We start from the raw sequence: 17,691 nt of genomic DNA, 5'->3' as shown, positions 1-17,691 counted from the left end.
GGAATGACGGCACATCGCGAGACATGTCTATTGGGGGCCGGGCGTGCCTGTTGATCTTCTTTTTCTCGGGCCAATGGGATAGACTTTGCTATCTGGTAGTATTGTTAAACTTCCTGCAATCCTATGCAACCCAAACCATTGACGGATGAAGACATCACCGTCCATCGAGCGTCTCAACTGGGCAAGAGAGCTACGAGAAGGGGGTGCCGATTGACTCCTTTTGCAGGACCTGTCGTCTCATAGTCCCCCACCACCCCTGCCCATAGTAACAGTAATAGACTAGTAGTAACTCTTGGAGTGCGACCTCTGCACCTCTGCTACACGTTTGTGGTGCGTGTGGCGTAGGCTAAAGGGTGGCACTAACAATTGTCACCACCATGTGGGTTCTTCGCCTGGTCTAGTCACCGCGCCGGCTGGATGGCTCGATTACTTGTCGCGGCCTAGCCACCCTCTGCCGTTTGGGATCGCGAAACCAAAGCCTGCCAGACTGCTAGCCTGTTATTATTGCCACTGCACTGGAGAAGGGGGAAATTTCTTAACTAACGGGCCGGAAAAGAAGTGGGCAGCCGAGCTTGACGAGGGTCAATCTGCTCCGGACTGTGGACGCTCATCGTCGATTCTTAAAAGTATGCCCGTTTCCCCCTTCTCGACGGGCTCGTAGGGCTTTCTTTGAGTTTGAACTAGACGACATCTTGCTCCCCTCTCATCCTCGTCTCCTTCCCCACATACCCAATCTGGTATATCAAGGAGCCTTTCTTGAGAGGACCGAACCTCGAACACCTCAGATACGATACTGAGTACGAACGAATCGAATTCTCCGCCGTTGCCTCCTTCATCGCACTTCACGATGGCGGCATCAAAGACCGACTACCAGATTGCCTCGCTGGCCGCGGGCTTCACCATCGGCTTTGGTTTCTTGACAGTATGGGAGGCCATGAAGCAGACGAGACGGAATCGTAACCCTCTTCGAAGCACATACATCTACATGATGTGGGGTGAAATCGTCGCCAATCTCGTCATTGCTGTCATCGGATGGTTATTCTTAGATGGGATATTAGGACCAACGTGAGTGTCAAAATGTATTATCTCTGTTGTGTCTGAGCTAATACCATTGGTGTCAAAGAGTGCCGGTCTTATTCTTTATCCTGTTCTTATGGGTGTGGGAGATCCAGTTGCTGATGCAAATCATCATCAACCGTATTGCCGTCATCGCGGAGAGTCAAAAGACCATTCGCATGCTGAAATGGGGAACCGCTGTAATTATTACCCCTGATCAACATCGCCGTCTTCTGCATCTGGATTCCCTCCCACCTTGATCCTCCTGTTAGCCAAACGTAAGTTCAACTATCTTCTGCACTGGGTTCTTGCCGTACAGTTCACCTGCTGATATGCGATCGCAGATACGTCAATATTAACCACTACTGGGACCGTCTCTCCAAAATCCTCATTCTCATCGTTGACGCTGGCCTCAACTGGTATTTCCTCCACGTCGTCAAGGCTCGCCTCCTGAATCAGCATGGCTTGGTCAAGTACAAGCCTCTGGTTGGATTCAACGCAAAGCTGATGGTTCTCTCAATTGCCATGGATGTAAGTCAAGACACTACTACGATCATGCAAAATGTTCAGGAGGCTAACAACGCACACTCAGGCTATGCTCATTGGCCTCATGTCACTTCCCAACCAAGTCGTCTACATCCAATTCCACCCCGTGGCCTACATGGTCAAGCTCAACATCGAAATGTCAATGGCCTCATTGATCACACGCCTCGCAAAGGACCAAGATAGCGGTTTCAGATTCAACTCCCTCTCATACTCCCAGGGACATTCCCGAGGTCATCGCACAAACCCAACTGGTCTTGACAACGGTCACAACGGCCACCACGAAACCGGAGGTCTTAAGAGTTTCCACCGCGCCAGTGTCGGAGCCGTTCCTGAAGATAGGGACCTCGAAGCCATCCGGGAAGCTAGAACCGGCATCCACCGAAGAGTCGATGTTGAAGTCCGCGTTGAGTCCCACTCGCCGAAGTCGAACCCTGCCTCATCTTTCAGCGGGCGTCATGATGATGCGGCGAGCGGAAGCTCTTTCTACAGGGTTGATGACGAGGACTCGCTGACCAGCAACCCCGGACATCCTCGGTCATCGGAGAAGAAGGAGATGAGGGGTTAAGTGATGCGGCTATGTAATTGATGGTAATGGTTGGGATGGATGCTTCTGGACTCTGTTCCGGCATGCGATGATCAAGGCTCTTTTTCGTTACGAATACCCCTGTGCTATACTCACAACGCCTCTTTTCTTTTGTACACTAGTCCTTGATGATATGGGCGAGAATGATTAATATCGAGCCTCCTGGGTGTACTAGGAGGATTTCATTGTAAGGATTCAAGATTGTCTTGTTTTCGTAATCTCGCCTACAAATGACTATTTCACCTAACTGGCCTCGAAAACTTCGAAACCAACCAAGTCGGGGGCCCAAGCACTTCCAAACGACTTGAACTCCACCGTGTTCGAGCTATCGCCCTTGAAGCCATCAACCTCGATGAGCAAGCGGCCAGTGTCAAACCAGTTGCCGCCGGAGATGGGGAAGGCCCACCTTTTCTCAGTACCACCATTGACGGAGATGGTCAAATTGCGGGTATTGGACCCAAACTGCCATGCGGTGTCGAGGGCGATCTCATAGTTGATAAAGTCAACGCCAAGCAACTTCTTGCCCTCCGACTTGGCCTCAACGCCCTCAAACTTGACCGCGGCCCCTGACCCGATATTCCCCACCTTTGTGCTGCTTGGGAGACACTGACCCTCTGCGCAAGTAACCTTGGAGGCTGAACCAGACAGCGCGGCGTCAGTGGCCGTGTAATATCCGGCTGACGCGTCGACGGCGGGTGCCGTCGTAGAGAGGTCCGAGAGCACGAGCAACTTGAGCTCGTGGCCGTTCAACGTCGTCTCGTACGTGCCCGAGATGGAGCCGATGTCACTGGCCGCCCATACGTCGCGGGCGTTGGCCGAGACGACACCCAAGACGGCCGCGAGGTCGACGCTCACGGCCTGGGAATCGTTTTTCCAGTTTGCCAGGCCGACCACGAGGCGGGAGCCCGACAACTCGCCGGCCCAGACGTCCCATTCCTCCTCGGTGTAGCGGCGGACAAGTTCTGTCTGCTTGGCGAGGGGGTCTTGGTTGAGGGCGATGACTTCCTTGTTTACGAGGATTTCGTGGGCTGATTCCGGGACAAGACCGGGGATAGCGGGGGCACCGAGGGTAAGGGGAGACTTGTTGATGGCCCACATTCCCATGTGGAACTTCTCCTCCTCAAGCGACAGGGCGCTGAGACCAATACTGGGATGATGTTGTCAGCGCCGGAATTAAAACACCACAGTCCTGTGGTAAGAAGTCTGCTACTCACAGCAGCATGTCCATGTCGGGGAAAGCACCTGGGCCGGTGTACTTGTAAAACGGAACAACTTGGTTCGTGATCCGCCAAATGCTGCGCCAGCCGTTGTAGATGTCGTTGCTGATTCTCCAGCTGTTGCCAATCTTGGGCGCCCTGTTGATCCAGTTAGTCCCTTGTGAACGCTTGGTATTTCGCTGTCGTGGACGACGTACCAGATACCCAAGTCAGTTCCAGTGCCCCATTGGCAGACTTGGTAGAGGATGTCTCGGTCCGTTGTGTTCAGCGCATCTGCCATCGCTACGAAGCGATCCGGTGAAACGGCTTCTTCGGAAACGTAGTCGACCATAACCGTGGGTTCGACCGCGTAGCAGTTGTCGTATCTGATGTGCACCTCGTATTAGCACCTAGCATTCTTGAGAACTTTACTCCGCGGTGGACGTACTTCAAGGAATCTGCGCCCCAATCGGCGAATGACTTGGCATCGGTGAGCTCATGATCTGACAACCTTGTTAGAACTAAACCAAGTATTGGACTTCCGGGTGATTACTACTCACCGAGAGAAGCGGGCTGATCTGTGGAACCGCATTGGTAGTACCCGCCGCCGGAGTAGACACCGAACTTCAAGCCGAGATTGTGGATGTAATCACCGAGCTCCTTGCCGCCTCCGGATGGGAATAACTCCGGGTTCCACACGAGCTCGCCGTCGGCGGAGCGCTCCTTGGCCGGCCAGCCGCAGTCGGTGGTCACAGTGGTGTACCCAGCGTCGGCTAGACCTGTATTGATCAAGGCGTGTGCGTTCTCCTTGATCAACGTCTCGTTGGGGTAGCAGTTGTAGTAGTTATAACTGTTCCATCCCATCTGAGGAGTCGGCGTCTTATGGGTCTTGGCCGAGGCGCGGGTGGCGAGCGCCGTCAGGAGAGTGAACGCGACGGAGGCCATGGTTGATGATCCGTTGAGGCCGGATTTGAGAATCTTCGAGGTTCACAACTACCACTACTCTTCCCACAACAAGACCACGCTCTGCTATGGAATACTCATGTTTATAGCTCAATCGCAGGCCATTCTCCGAGTGCGAAAATGCAACGGTCTCCCCGCACGGCCCCGTCATCCCCGGAATTGACTCAATGCCACCCTTGGCCCAGGTGAGGTCATCACGATTCTACGCGCGCCATTGAAATATCTTTCCGGCAGTTCCAAGATCTCCACCAGTTCCCCAGGGGTAAGAAAAAACCACATGATTGATGAGTCGGGGAATCAACGCGGGGAAAATAGCCAGGCTGATTGAACTTATCGGGGTAAACGTCCCATTGACGGACACGACCACTCGGACTCGGGCGCTTATAAACAGAATGCGACATCGTGCAGCGGTTGTGCAGATGTGCCTGGCTCCACCCGGGCCGCATCAGTCTATTAGATGGTCCATGGGCTTAAACTGGATTAAAGGCCGGTCAATGCCAATGTTTCCCCCGCATTTGAGGAGGAGTCGTATCGGGGTTGCGGCTAGGGTGGGATGGGAAGATTGAGTGAAATAGGAAATCTAGGCGGGCGTTTGACAAGGTTCGTGACGGCGGGGTTGGGGTGAGAATCGTTTGCTCGGTTTTGCACGACTCATGCGCCCTGTCTTGACTGGTTGCATGTGCTTGAGGCTGGATGTTACCTCACTGACACGCGCTCAACTTAGAATGCGATAAAACAAGATGTGCTCTAATAAACCCAAGGTCGGCAGAGTTCCACGGTTAAGACTTGAACTCAACGTCTACACTACCCGCATCAGACCAGTGTCAAAACCTGCCAGTTCCAAGCCTTGAGCCAAGACAACTTGGGCGCCTGTATCCGGGCGAATCCTACTCTCTCGTATGTTTCCTCGGCCTCGGCTGTCGCTTCACGGATGACTAGACCAAGTGCCTCAGAATTTGAACATCCGGCTCCTTCTTCGCTAGCAGCGCATATTTGTCGTCGCGGCAAATATCCGTGTCCAGCTCCCAGTTCGATTTGTCTCCCGGTCCAGTGACAATCGAGACGACGTAGTCTCGATCGTCTCCGTTAAATCTGAAGAAACTCGGGTGCCCCATCTTGACAGTGTCCTCAGCCCGAGCCGCTTCATCGAAGCTGGCATACCCAATGGAGGCAGTGCTGTAGTATTTACTGACGATCTGTCGGCTACGAACCAAAGGCATAGTTGAAGCTCTGAGGATGAGCTTTGCGAACAGAATCTCCTCGTATGGATTATCGGGAACACTTGAATGGATGTTGTATTCTAAGAGTTGAGCACTCGAAGGGCTCGGCCCTAGTATTGTCGATTCCTCAAAAAGTACCATATCTTCAGTCATGGCCCATGACCACGAAGAGGCGCGCTAGTTGTCTCTTATCTTGATAGCAGAAGTTTCCCTCGGGGATCCACAGGAGGCCGCGCAGAAAGTCCGAAGTCCAGAGACCGGCCAGGTAGTGCCCTTCAAGAACTGGATGCAGACGTTGTGCAATACCCGAGAAGGCCGGTAGTTTGTCTGAACCATACGTAAGCTTCCTTTGGGTATATACGTTTACTACTTCGTAATAGTCACATAGGATGACATTTGTTTCCAGGGGCCTGGGAGAGGGAGAGGCAAGAATTCTAGAGTAAATGATCTGCGTGAGATCTTTGTAGGCAGACTACGGTGATTGGTTGCTGGAGAGAAGGCCATCTGTTGAGACAAGGTGCTGGGGGCACCTCCAGTAAGTCATGCTTTGACCATATAGGATATGTCTTGGCGACAGCATATACTCTTGAAGTGTCACTCGTGTTTGCAACGCACTATTTCTATCAAGGCTTCGAAAGTCCTCTTCGTTTTGCTCTCTCCGCCATACAGTAGCCACGGGACTGTGTTGGCTGTTCGAAATTTCGATTGTGGCATTGACGTTTACCTCTTGCTGTCTGAGCATGGTCTGACTTGAGTTTACCTTCTCTACTTACTATTGACATCATAGCAGAAGTCGTAACTGTTGAGTTGCGGTAAACCAACCTCATTCTTTTAAACTCATTTTCCCGATCCGACTCGGAATCTTGTTCGATGCAAAGACAGTCTATCCGTAGAAAACGAAAACTTGAACTGCGAGTTATCGTGATGGTATCTTGGTAATTCTGAAAAACATCTATGACGACAATGGAGTCTTGAAAAGGTCCCAAGGCTTCGGCCGTCAGGGCAGGGGAGATTGCACCACCCCAGCAGTGACTCAGAGCAACGTAGTGATCTTTCGCGCCTTTCGTCGGGACTAAGCGGACATTTCCAGAATCCAGAGATTCTCCTACGTCAACAACTCTGGTGGGTAGCTCGTGCTCTTGGCTTGATAGATAGGTTTTGTATGAATTACGGCAGTCCATCAACCATTGCCTCGCGAGTGCATGATTCCGGCTAGATCTAAGATCCTCACCAGTCTCAGAACGACCGGTTCGGAAACTGGCAATGCGCGAGGTGGTGTCTGAACCAGAATTAACAGCATCAATTCATCTCCCAGATAGGTACGGTAAGAAATCATACTAGACAATTGCATATCCTTAGATGTGTTGTCAACCTGCCCAAAGTAAGCAGGAGAACAGGGCAGGCCCATGTGCCATAAAGTATCCATTATCATCGTCCATATATGGAGCACCGACTTGCACCATGACCCCGTCGAAACAAGAACTTCATGAACTGGTTGCTAGCTATGCAAGTGTGCAGCATCTATAGAAAGCTGAATTTCCAAATGTTGCAGTTGCTTGGCCATTTCATGGAATCGCCATTCGGAGCTTCTTCGGGTCGTCAGTTATTTTACTTTGCAACCATGTCAAAACGAGATATGACAAATTCAGACTGTGCGACAGTGGTCTTTGTACTTATGCCATTCACGTTATGCAAAAACAGGCCATTGATACACGTAACATCTATGATTCATCTGAGCGCTCTGGAAATTCTTTCGATTAGGGTGCCGTGAATCATAGAGCCGCAAACATCCTCGGGCTCATAAAACTTATTCATCTCGAGTCTTTCTTTCCAGAGTGACCTTTCCCTGTATGAAGCCCCCTACAGCCGAACTCAACCAAACCACCTCGCCATCGCCGATGTCCATAGCTGTGATCAATGTTTCCTTCACACCCGCATTTTCCACTGCCCATCTTCTTGAGACGCCCATCTTGCATCCAGTCACACTACTCGGAGTCACCAATCTACCATCCCTCCAAAAGTACACCGTCCTAAACGCGGCTCCCATGATATGACCATTGTCATTCTGTAACAGCACGTCACATTCAGCAGGCGACGTCGCCTCGTCTATACCCGCACGTTTCCAAGCGGCGCTGTAAGACTGGCGATGCGTTGTTTTGTGCTTGGTGAACAGTGAAGGCTTTGTCGGCTCCATGTCCAGGTACACAGGGATTTCTGAAGTACTGAGAGAGTCCGTGATGTTCGACAAGGTTCTTGGGTAAAGGGAATCCGTTGAGGTGGGCCTCGGGCCCGACATGATGCTGAGAATCCCGTCTCTCTTGAACGCCAAGCGCACGATGAAGCGTCTGCCCGGGTCCTTGGATGCTTCGCCGTGGGTTGAAAGCATGTGAGCGCTGACCTGCTTGGACAATGATTGTACACGGTCGATGCTACGCAAGTCCTCAGTCACGGCGGCCCATGAAAGATCAGACGCCGCAGCTTGGAGACGATCGATCCCGTGCTGAAGCAGGTAGCAGTGTGACCTCGGCAGAGATGCCTCGTTCTGGGGGAGACCTGCCGAGTAGGCAAAGGTTGTGATGATCTCGAAGTTTGGGTCAGAGGCGATTGCCTCAACCTCGTCGTTAGAGGCCATAGCTAGTTTGGACGTGATAAGAAAGCCTAGGGCAAGGTTTAACACTTCAGAGGAAGCAAATGCTGGGAGATCCTTGGATATTTATGTTGAATGGACGTCGGTCCCGCGACTTATCAGCTGCAGACCTGCGGCGCAGCCACCAGGAGTCAGAAACTAAGTCGTGTCCGCCTTAACCGAATCCAGCCTAGCAGATTTAGGCAGGTAGTATGCTCTCGCTGGAGGGCTGACGATGGTGGTCATCGACAGCTCGTATTCAAATAGCGAATTTAAGATCGGTGGATGTGCGCACGCTTCCGGCAAACCGGTACTACACCTGGACACTCTATCATTCAAGATACGCAATCTGCGAGAGGTACAACCGCCCATGAACTCTCCCTCCCCGACCAAGGTTTGTGGTTGTTGTAACCAGGAGGTTTTATTGTACTTCTGCCCTCGTATCAAATGACAAAAGCGGGCAACAACTATAGACTGTCTATACAATTCCGCTTCCCCAACATTACGACCTCCCTGAAGAGATCATATACAAGAATCCTACTAAAATACCCTACAATATTTACGCGTACTCGTGCGTCCAGTTAGTGTCGAGGTCAGTGATCTCGTCACGCTTAACCTCAACACCGTCCTCCTCCATGCCCTCATGTCTCTTCTTCGCGTACTCGTGCGTCCAGTTGGTGTCCAAGTCGGTGGACTCATCGCGAGTAGCGAGGAGAGGAGAGTTACAAGGAACCTTCAGTGGGCCGATCCCGACCCACTCGCTGCCGGGATACTGGCCACACTGAGTATGTGAAGTTAGCGGTTTAGTCTTTCAAAGCTGCTCGTGGAGTACAAAAGCCTCACAATAAGCTTGGAGGAATCCAAGAGTGCCTTCTGGCTGCGGGTGAGGTTGTCGGTGTTGACTCCGACAGGGGCGCCCAGAGCAAGGGGCAGGATGCTGGCAAGGGCGAGAAGAGAAGATTGGAACTGCATTTTGAATGAGTTAGGGAGGTTGATGGAGAATGGTTTTGAGATCAGATGTAGATTGGAGAGAATGTGTCGATGGAGATGCTCCAGGAGACAAAAAGGGCAGCGGACGAAGAATCCTTTATACTTTTCAACGCCACGGTATTATGCTATATGCCCCATTCTCTACTTGCTATGGTTGTGGCCTTGTACGCCGATGCGGAGTGACTTGGTGTTTTCCCTCTGGATATCTCGATAATTCTGCCTCAGGGAGCATGTTCGGAGAGACATTCGATAGGGACTTCGGTTTTCCGCGAGAGCCGGCAACTTACATGGTCCGGTCCCATGTCAACGAAGAAACATTTGTATGTGTCCAACGGCACGGACTGCTACGCCGTACACTATCGCGAAGGAGTACAGGTGTTACTGTTTCTCATTCCTATTCAAGACTAATCCCAGTGGCTCCAGCCCCTTTGATGCTGTTGCTTCACAAAAGGACCCTCATACGCGCGCGGACTCAGTCTGCTTCTCTTCATCCTTGACCAAGATATTACCAAGCCAGAAGGACAAGGCTCATGGTCCTTTTTTTTTTTTTTGGGCATTTAGACCCACACACGAATGCGTGGAACATACTCTCAGAGAACACCCCTCGACGGGATTGAGAGATAAAAGGCCGTTGTAACGGTCCCAACATGCATTCTCACGTAAGACTAGACCATCCGCTCAGAAAGGTACGTCTGAGGCTATCAGGCGACGAGAAGTACGTTCTGCTTCTAACTCAACTTCACTATCAGATAGCTCAAATTATTGCAAGTGAGAGTGAACTGGGGTTTTCTTGGCTGGAATGCCTAGATACCGTGCCTTTTCCGCGACAGACCTAGTCAACAAAATGATTCTGCTAGGCTTGTAAGGACAAATTTGTTATACCCACGGGAGCTGAACAAGTTTTCTGGCAGCTTCTACGTAAGAATAACTTATGAGGTCTGCGATTACAGAATGATGAGAACGTATTACCGTTCCTCGGCAATACGGCTGATCTAACAGGCTTGGTGAGCTGGCTCTCAACAGGCAGCTGCCCAAAACTCGAAATAGACATGAGGATGCACCTGGCCTATTCTGGGAATTAAAGAAAGATTTGCCTCTAAAATTACGATTTTGTTTGCCATTCCCTCGTCCATCTTAGCAAATCGTCCCAATTCTGGCACCTGTGTTCGCTGTCAAAACCCGTCACCCCACCCGTCTGCGGATTCGCAACCTCAACGGTCAAATCAGGCTGACACATGAGAACATTACGAAGCAGCTCAACGCAGTGATTGAAGTGGACAGTCTCTGAGACCTGATGATGATGTTGTCCACTCTCATCGGGGGCGTGCAGATGGCTCCTCCTCTTTTGGCCATGGCCTGGTTCAACGTGTGGTCTACGTTTTTCGTCATACAGAGACCACCAGCTCCTCCATATTTGCTCCTGTACTTATTTTTAGAGCAGAACTTGGAACTATATGGGCATCTCTTACCAAACAATGCACTTGATGGAATGTCGAGAAGACAGACCTCTCTGGGGCTATGGATGGATGAATGAAGAATCCGCCATCCTCCGGAAACAGATTCTCCCATGCACGGTTTCTTTCTTGGTTTGGACGTCCGATAAACGATTGATTCCCTTGGAGAGGGTGAATGACTTCACTTACTAGTGTACGTTAGTGACTTGGGAACGCCCTAGGTATGAACGTGACACTTACACTCGAGAGTTTGAGAGATCTCCTGTTTAATGTGACGCGATTCCTTTCCAACCAAGTATCCGATTCCCAGAGAGAAAGAAACAGCCATCAAAAACACAAATATGGTGCTCCTGATGAAATCTTTGGGGCCTTTCAGTCGGGTGCTGTCTGCCCACCGAAAATAGATGCCCTCATTCACCTTGGTGTCAAGTCGAAAAGACCACATACTGTCTGGGTGGATTGAAACCGACAGAGCTGAGGGAAGAGGAGAGAATTAGACAATATCGCACAGAGAGAAAGAGCGCAAGTAAAGCAAGTCTCATCAAGAACAGCAACCTTCACGCGAGCGACTAAGCGAGGTAAGGTAGTCGAGGGTCTAGGCAGCAGTTCAAGGTGACAACTCAACACCTCCAAGGTCCTTTGGGAATTATCTGAAGGCAGCAGCTAACACATTTCGAGTAGGGTAATATCTTCCAATTAAGAAGGTGGTATCGACAAGTTCCGTGCCGCAGGTGACAGTACAAACCATTCATTAGGCTCACAACGGGTGCCTTACAACCCCGGCCCAAGATACATGTAGTTCACAGGACGCCTTGTAAAGGCTTCAGTCACGGAGAGGAGGCCCAATCAACGAAGCGAACATGCCTGTCGTACTTGGCCTAGCGTTGATGACTCGAAGGATCAATTAACTGCAAGGCGAACAGATAAAGATCTGGTCAAGGAGTCCTACCCGCATCCTTTCGCTTCGGTTAGTTGCCTCCACACTTAATCACGAGCTTGTAAATTTGTTGTTGGTGCCGACGTTGCAGTTGGAAATAAATGGGACTTTGATCTTATGGCACTTTGATCTTATGGGACTTTGATCTAATGGGACTTTGGTCTTATGGGACTTTGGTCTTATGGGACTTTGGTCTTAGCCTCAAATCCCATGCTGAGGCCAAAAGTCCCTTACTCTCCCCTAAACCCGACGGAAAGGAGGCTGGGTTGCTCTACACAGCTTTCCCGCCTCTACTCCCACGTCACGAGCAGATTATCCCATCAACTGCGGAAATGGTGACAGTACATCGGTTCCCCAATTTGCTCCAATTCTTCTCTTTTGTGAAATTTTGATGGGAGGAAATAAGGGAATTGGGTTCGGATTAACGTATGGTTAGCTACTCATATCAGTACGTACTTATGTACTGTCGCCATTCCGCAGTTGATGAATTGGTCGGTATTCGGACGGCGGAGCGGGCCGCAACCACCAGTAATTGGCAAAGGCTTATTTTCAAAGCTTATCTCAGGGAGACTAGGTAATCCACTACCTGTAGGGTGCATATTGCTAGCGCTTACAGATTTTGAGTTAAGCGCGTGTCAATTAATTCGAGCGCCCGCGCGGCAATAGGGTCATGCCGAAAGTTCCGTCTCGATCACCTCAAGGACCTCAAAACAAGACAGGAGGAGTCCAGTGCCATCCGCGTGCCATGGTTCGGCATGACAAACGTGCTGTGCCACATTCGCCCCCTGTGATGTGATGTGATGTCGCCTGCTGACAAACCGGCCAACATATCACGAAATTTCCAAGAGCCTTTCACCTTCCTATTGTAGAGTGATGTTGGAAAGAAAGGTTTGGGCTGTCATCCAACGCCACTGGCGTCCATGCGTGTTCAAATGGATCATATACTGTTCTTGGGTTGAGTAACTTTTATCACTTTTCTATGGAAATGTTCTGGGTTTTCTCCCTTCCTTCTTTCCTTTCATCTCCTCCCCCAAATTTTTGACAATCAAGATGGGAAACCATTACGAGCCGATTGAATCCGAAGAAAAAATTCCTGGCCTAACGGACGGCGAGGATGTGTCATTTCTTCGCTCAATGCGCCGTGTCCCCAACATATCTTGGTGGACCACCATACGGCAGCATGGACACATCATCAGTGTCTACATGGTCCTCAGTTTCTCGCTTCTTGCTCTAATCACTGAGCCTCTCTGGAAGAGATGTGACTGCAAGGATCCATCACTTGGCCCTTATTGTATGATGCCCGTAGTTATGACTTTGGGGTTGCGTTGACTGACAAAGTGGCAGCCCCAGCTATGGACGTTATCACCTACGAAGACGTTGATTTCGGGAAATACTTTGCTGCCGACAACAGGAGTCCTTACATGGAAAAGCCATCTCGGGAGATTGACGAGATGTGGAAGGAGTTGTACAACTGTAAGTCTTGCAACTGCTTGACAGAAGAGCGGATGCTAATCAATTACCAGTTGGCCTCACTGGACTGACGCCCGAGGAAGCGTCTCAGCTTCCCGAACCTACCGCTCACCTCCCCCACGATAACAACACCTACGTGGTTTCCCTCAGTGTTTTTCACCAACTGCACTGCGTCAATCATCTGCGCAAGGCATTGTATCCCGATGAGTACCCCGGCTTGTGGGAGTATCACAAAGACGGCACCGTGAACCACGATACGATCCTGGCTCTTCACTGGGGTAAGTGATGAAACGCGTTATTCAATATTCTCTTGCTGACGATCTCAGACCACTGCGTCGACATCCTCCGTCAATCCACCATGTGTTCAGCCGACATTACTCCCACGCCATTTTATTACCGGGCCCGCGACGACAATGTTTATTCAACCTTGGCTACTAGACACCATTGTCGTAGCTTTGACAGCGTGAAGGAATGGGCAAAAGAGAGACAACTACACCAGTGGAGATGGAATGAGACGGCCACGACGCAGAAAGTGGGTTAGCGAAAACAGACTGTGCTCACCATATTTGGTCCAGTCTCTCGGATTAACCTCGAGAAGCAAGTCTGTAGAAAACCCTTACCAAGCCCTCAGTAATTTTGCTTATTGGCATCTCTACTTTGGCGCAGGATGCCAACAAACATACCAGGATTTATTTACCTTAGGAACATCTTGAAATCTAACTAACTCTGAGAAGAGGCACGCTTTCAAACTTGGCCACACCATAATTCTTCTGATACATGAACCGTCCTTTTCTCTCGCCACTAAGGCACGGACAAGACTCTGCACAGCCTCAGTGCCGAGCATGTTTTGCCCTTCCACAGGGGTGGAACAATAACGTGACGGTCTCTGTTGATACAGACAAAATGCAACGCCCAGAGATACTACAAGGAGTAGTGTGAGAATAACAAAACAGATATGGTTAAAAGATAAAGGAATCTGTAGGAGTAGGTATATTCCTCGTCTTTTATTTGGCAGGACGAAGACATTGTAGTTGAAGATTTGATGAAGAGATCTTGTAGGATATCAAAGAGCAGCGCCCTTTTCCCCTACCCGATGGCCTTCCCAGCTTCCGCACTCTCTCCATAATCGGCAGCGTGACGCACGAAATTCTCCCAACAACTGTAACCAGGGGGGTTTTTCCATGTTTAAAATCGGGAAAGTATGTGACTGAAAACCCATAATCGATAGGACAAGGCCCGGATGAAGTACAGGGGTGGTTTCGCTTTTCTCCTGTAAGCATCCATGCCGCTCCTCGCCGCCGCCAGCAATGGAGTAATCATTAGCGTTGAGTTACCCATGCGAACCTTTTTGGCTTATCGACCTCAAATAGTAATGTTCCCGCCGCCGGATGAAGAGAGAGCTGTCAAAAGTTCCCCGGGATTGCGGCCTAGTCCGAACCTGAGATACATCGTTGGACCCTTGCAACGGTCTAGGTCAAAAGCCGTAGGCGACTGTGCCGCACGCTACGAGCTCCAGACGGGGCCAAAATATCATGATAAGGTGAATCTTGAAGTGCTCTTCCTGCACTAGTGACATAAGTCCCGTTTCTTACAATAGTCCCTTGGACGAGGAGCAATTTTCAGGCGAGTCAACTCCTTCGATATGTGGTGATAAGGGCGAGTCTCTTAGCGTCTCGGCGTTCAAATAAGAGCCAGTATTCAAAGCCGTTTTCAAGTCGCAGAAATACATTTTCATTCACTGCTGTCCAACCCTGAGCGTGAGCAGACTTGACAATGTTGTACTCGTTCGTTGTCCAGCTGGTGCTGGCTGGTCTGTATTTTCGACGTGTTGCAGCGGCGGAGATTGCAAAGGGAGCGTACATCATCGAGTACGCAGAGGATCATGTAAGTCTTATGGTGTGCAGTCACGGTTGAGATCGGTTACTGACCGCCAAGTAGAACCCAGCGGCTCTGCTGGAATACCTCGCTGCAGATGCTACTAAGCGACGAGACTTCAATTTTACGCTCTTCAAAGGGCTTTCTGTCCAGTTCCATGACGTCAAAAACGCTGCTCAGCACGCTTCGGCAATCTTGGACATGCCGGGTATCAAAAGTGTGTGGCCCGTTCAGGCCTATGACCTCCCTCAGCATGACGTCTTATGGTCCGGAGGCTCTCAAAGTTCAAGTTCGGCAACCACCGAGCGCGAGTCTGTTCGTCAAGTCTCAGCAAATGATTCGTTCTCAACCCATGTGATGACCCAAGTAGACAAGCTGCGGAACGAGGGCATCGTGGGCAGTGGTATCCGGGTCGCAGTCATTGACACTGGGGTCAGTATTCCAAGCAGGACCGGAAATATGCCTTGAGTAGCCTCCTGACATCCTTTGCAGGTTGACTACCTTCATCCTGCGTTGGGCGGATGCTTCGGCCCAGGGTGCTTGGTCTCATGGGGTGCTGATCTCGTCGGTGACGCCTACAACGGCACCAACCATCCCGTCTCTGGTCCAGATCCCATGGACTGTAATGGTCACGGAACGCACGTCGCCGGCATCATCGCCGCGCAGCCGGGGAATCCAGTCGGGGTGGTCGGCGCCGCAACAGGCGTCTCCTTGGGGGCGTATCGCGTCTTTGGATGTAGCGGGAAGGTCACCAACGACGTAGTTATAGCGGCGTACAACATGGCGTACGAAGCCGGCGCCGACATCATTACAACTTCTATCGGCGGCGCGTCCGGGTGGGCCGAAGAGCCGTGGGCCGTCGCGGTCGATCGTATTGTCGAAAAGGGTGTGTCCTGTCTCCTGTCTGCTGGAAACTCCGGATCTTTCGGGCTGTTTTACGCCTCCACTGCGGCCAACGGCCACAAGGCCACCGCTATTGCTTCTGTCGACAATACAGAGGTTCCTATCCTTTTGCAAAATTCCACTTACGCTGTTGGGGACACGTTTGATACTCCGATTCCTTTTGGCTTTTCCACGGCAACCGCGTCGAATTGGGGCAACGTGACACTGCCGCTGTGGGCTGTCAACTTCGACACGACCGACCCGGCAAATGGCTGCGATGTTTTCCCGGGAACCACTCCCGACCTGTCTGGGCACATTGTTCTCATTCGCCGGGGAACCTGCACATTCACCCAGAAGTCGACGAACGCGGCGGCGAAGGGCGCCAAGTACATCATCTTCTACAGCGACATCATCGGTACCATCCCAATCACCGCCGTGGTTCCTGGTATTGAAGGAATGGCAATGGTGACTGCCAGCCAAGGCGCTGAATGGATCTCGAAACTGGAGGAAGGGACCAATGTTCTCGTTCACATGGTGAAGCCGACTGGCTTGCCTTCCATCGTTGTGAGCGAGAAGAACACCGTCACCCCGGGTTTCCTGAGTGTTGACAGCAGCTGGGGGCCGACATACGAGCTCGATATCAAGCCGCAGTTCGCAGCCCCGGGTGGAATGGTCCTGTCTACTTTCCCGAGATCCAAAGGCTATTACGCTGTGCTGACGGGGACATCTATGGCATGTCCGCTTGCGGCCGGGATTTACGCACTTCTCATGGAGGCTCGCGGGACGAAAGATCCAGGAGAATTGGATACTGTCATATCCTCCACCTCGATGCCGGCGAAGTTCCACGATGGGCGCAACGAGTCACAATTCCTTGCGCCAGTTCCTCAGCAGGGATCGGGATTGATTCAGGCCTACGATGCTGCTCGTGTTCAGACTGTTCTGAGCGTTTCGAGTTTGTCTTTCAACGATACGGACAATTTTACCCCAATGCGAAAATTCACTATCCGTAATACTTCAGCACGACCTATTCGGTACGAACTCGGGCACACAGGGGCGAATACGGCTTACACCTTCGCTGCACCATCCGACATTGTCCCTGATGCTTTCCCTAACGATCTGGTCCAGTCCTACGCCGAGATTTCTTTTAGCCCCAGCTCTTCCGTCACAATCCCAGCTGGACAGGAACTAGCGATCACGGTTCACTTGGCATCGCCAGCTGGCCTCGACGGAAGGCGACTACCGGTATACTCAGGATACGTCACAGTCACCAGCGCTGGTGGGGATAACCTCTCGGTTCCTTACATGGGTGTATCCGGAAGCATGCGATCCCTCAAAGTGCTTGACTCTGCATCCACTTTTTTGACGAGTGCCAGCGACGGGACAGGAAGTCCTGCTGCTGAGAACAAGACGTGGACGCTGCCGCCCTTGGACACGCCTAGCAATTCATCAGCAGGAATATACGAATACCCAAAATTATCCGTGAAACTGGTCATGGGATCGGCCCTTGTACGTATGTATGTCTTGGTGGACAACGCCGACGGGAACGATTGGACCACTGTTGGAGAAACTTTTCAAAGCCCTCTCAAATATCAACCTAGGGGCACTTTGAGCACCACATGGGATGGCAGACTGGCTAACAGGACCTTGGTCGGTCCAGGTAGATACAAGATGATCGTGAAAGCTCTGCACATCTTCGGCAATTCTGAGATGGATGCGGACTATGATGAGGCCGAGACGGTGGCCTTTAGCGTATCGTATGCTCCCTAATAATCGTGCTGGCAGCAGTATTACCGCAAGTGCAATCAAGTCAATTTTGGCGCCCATGCCTGTCAACTTGGTTATATTTCTCTGAGGTTTGCTTATCGCCTTACCTGCCAGTGTAGTGACGGAGCG

The 17,691-nt window shown here is 51.1% G+C and overlaps 7 protein-coding genes across 7 annotated transcripts; 3 read left to right on the top strand and 4 right to left on the bottom strand.

The window, feature by feature from the left end:
* Positions 1 to 847: 847 nt before the first annotated feature.
* On the top strand, positions 848 to 2,167 carry N0V96_000140 (uncharacterized protein; the record flags this gene model as incomplete). Its single annotated transcript, XM_065755842.1, has 3 exons — positions 848 to 990; positions 1,401 to 1,587; positions 1,649 to 2,167. The coding sequence occupies 3 exons, from the start codon at positions 848 to 850 to the stop codon at positions 2,165 to 2,167; spliced, it is 849 nt and encodes a 282-aa protein (XP_065615082.1).
* Positions 2,168 to 2,428: 261 nt separating this feature from the next.
* On the bottom strand, positions 2,429 to 4,326 carry N0V96_000139 (uncharacterized protein; the record flags this gene model as incomplete). The annotated part of the gene is made up of 5 exons (XM_053191722.2): positions 2,429 to 3,332; positions 3,400 to 3,540; positions 3,600 to 3,767; positions 3,830 to 3,884; positions 3,942 to 4,326. 5 exons carry the CDS (start codon positions 4,324 to 4,326, stop codon positions 2,429 to 2,431), a joined length of 1,653 nt encoding a protein of 550 aa, XP_053050806.2.
* Positions 4,327 to 5,279: 953 nt separating this feature from the next.
* Positions 5,280 to 5,564, bottom strand: N0V96_000138 (uncharacterized protein; the record flags this gene model as incomplete). Its single annotated transcript, XM_053191723.1, has 1 exon — positions 5,280 to 5,564. One exon carries the CDS (start codon positions 5,562 to 5,564, stop codon positions 5,280 to 5,282), a length of 285 nt encoding a protein of 94 aa, XP_053050807.1.
* A 1,807-nt stretch (positions 5,565 to 7,371) lies between these two features.
* Positions 7,372 to 8,196, bottom strand: ABZ2 (Aminodeoxychorismate lyase; the record flags this gene model as incomplete). The annotated part of the gene is made up of 1 exon (XM_053191724.2): positions 7,372 to 8,196. The coding sequence occupies one exon, from the start codon at positions 8,194 to 8,196 to the stop codon at positions 7,372 to 7,374; it is 825 nt and encodes a 274-aa protein (XP_053050808.2).
* Positions 8,197 to 8,749: 553 nt separating this feature from the next.
* N0V96_000136 (uncharacterized protein) lies at positions 8,750 to 9,162 on the bottom strand (the record flags this gene model as incomplete). Its single annotated transcript, XM_053191725.1, has 2 exons — positions 8,750 to 8,971; positions 9,034 to 9,162. 2 exons carry the CDS (start codon positions 9,160 to 9,162, stop codon positions 8,750 to 8,752), a joined length of 351 nt encoding a protein of 116 aa, XP_053050809.1.
* A 3,761-nt stretch (positions 9,163 to 12,923) lies between these two features.
* N0V96_000135 (uncharacterized protein) lies at positions 12,924 to 13,327 on the top strand (the record flags this gene model as incomplete). Its single annotated transcript, XM_053191726.2, has 2 exons — positions 12,924 to 13,044; positions 13,095 to 13,327. 2 exons carry the CDS (start codon positions 12,924 to 12,926, stop codon positions 13,325 to 13,327), a joined length of 354 nt encoding a protein of 117 aa, XP_053050810.1.
* Positions 13,328 to 14,814: 1,487 nt separating this feature from the next.
* On the top strand, positions 14,815 to 17,565 carry N0V96_000134 (uncharacterized protein; the record flags this gene model as incomplete). The annotated part of the gene is made up of 3 exons (XM_065755841.1): positions 14,815 to 14,925; positions 14,980 to 15,348; positions 15,409 to 17,565. The coding sequence occupies 3 exons, from the start codon at positions 14,815 to 14,817 to the stop codon at positions 17,563 to 17,565; spliced, it is 2,637 nt and encodes an 878-aa protein (XP_065615081.1).
* Positions 17,566 to 17,691: the final 126 nt, after the last annotated feature.

Source organism: Colletotrichum fioriniae, assembly GCF_027942845.1.
Source record: "Colletotrichum fioriniae strain IMI 355084 chromosome Unknown scaffold_1, whole genome shotgun sequence".
Taxonomy (NCBI): domain Eukaryota; kingdom Fungi; phylum Ascomycota; class Sordariomycetes; order Glomerellales; family Glomerellaceae; genus Colletotrichum; species Colletotrichum fioriniae.
The sequence above is the reverse complement of the archived record's forward strand: the minus strand, read 5'-3'. Positions and strand labels throughout refer to the sequence as shown.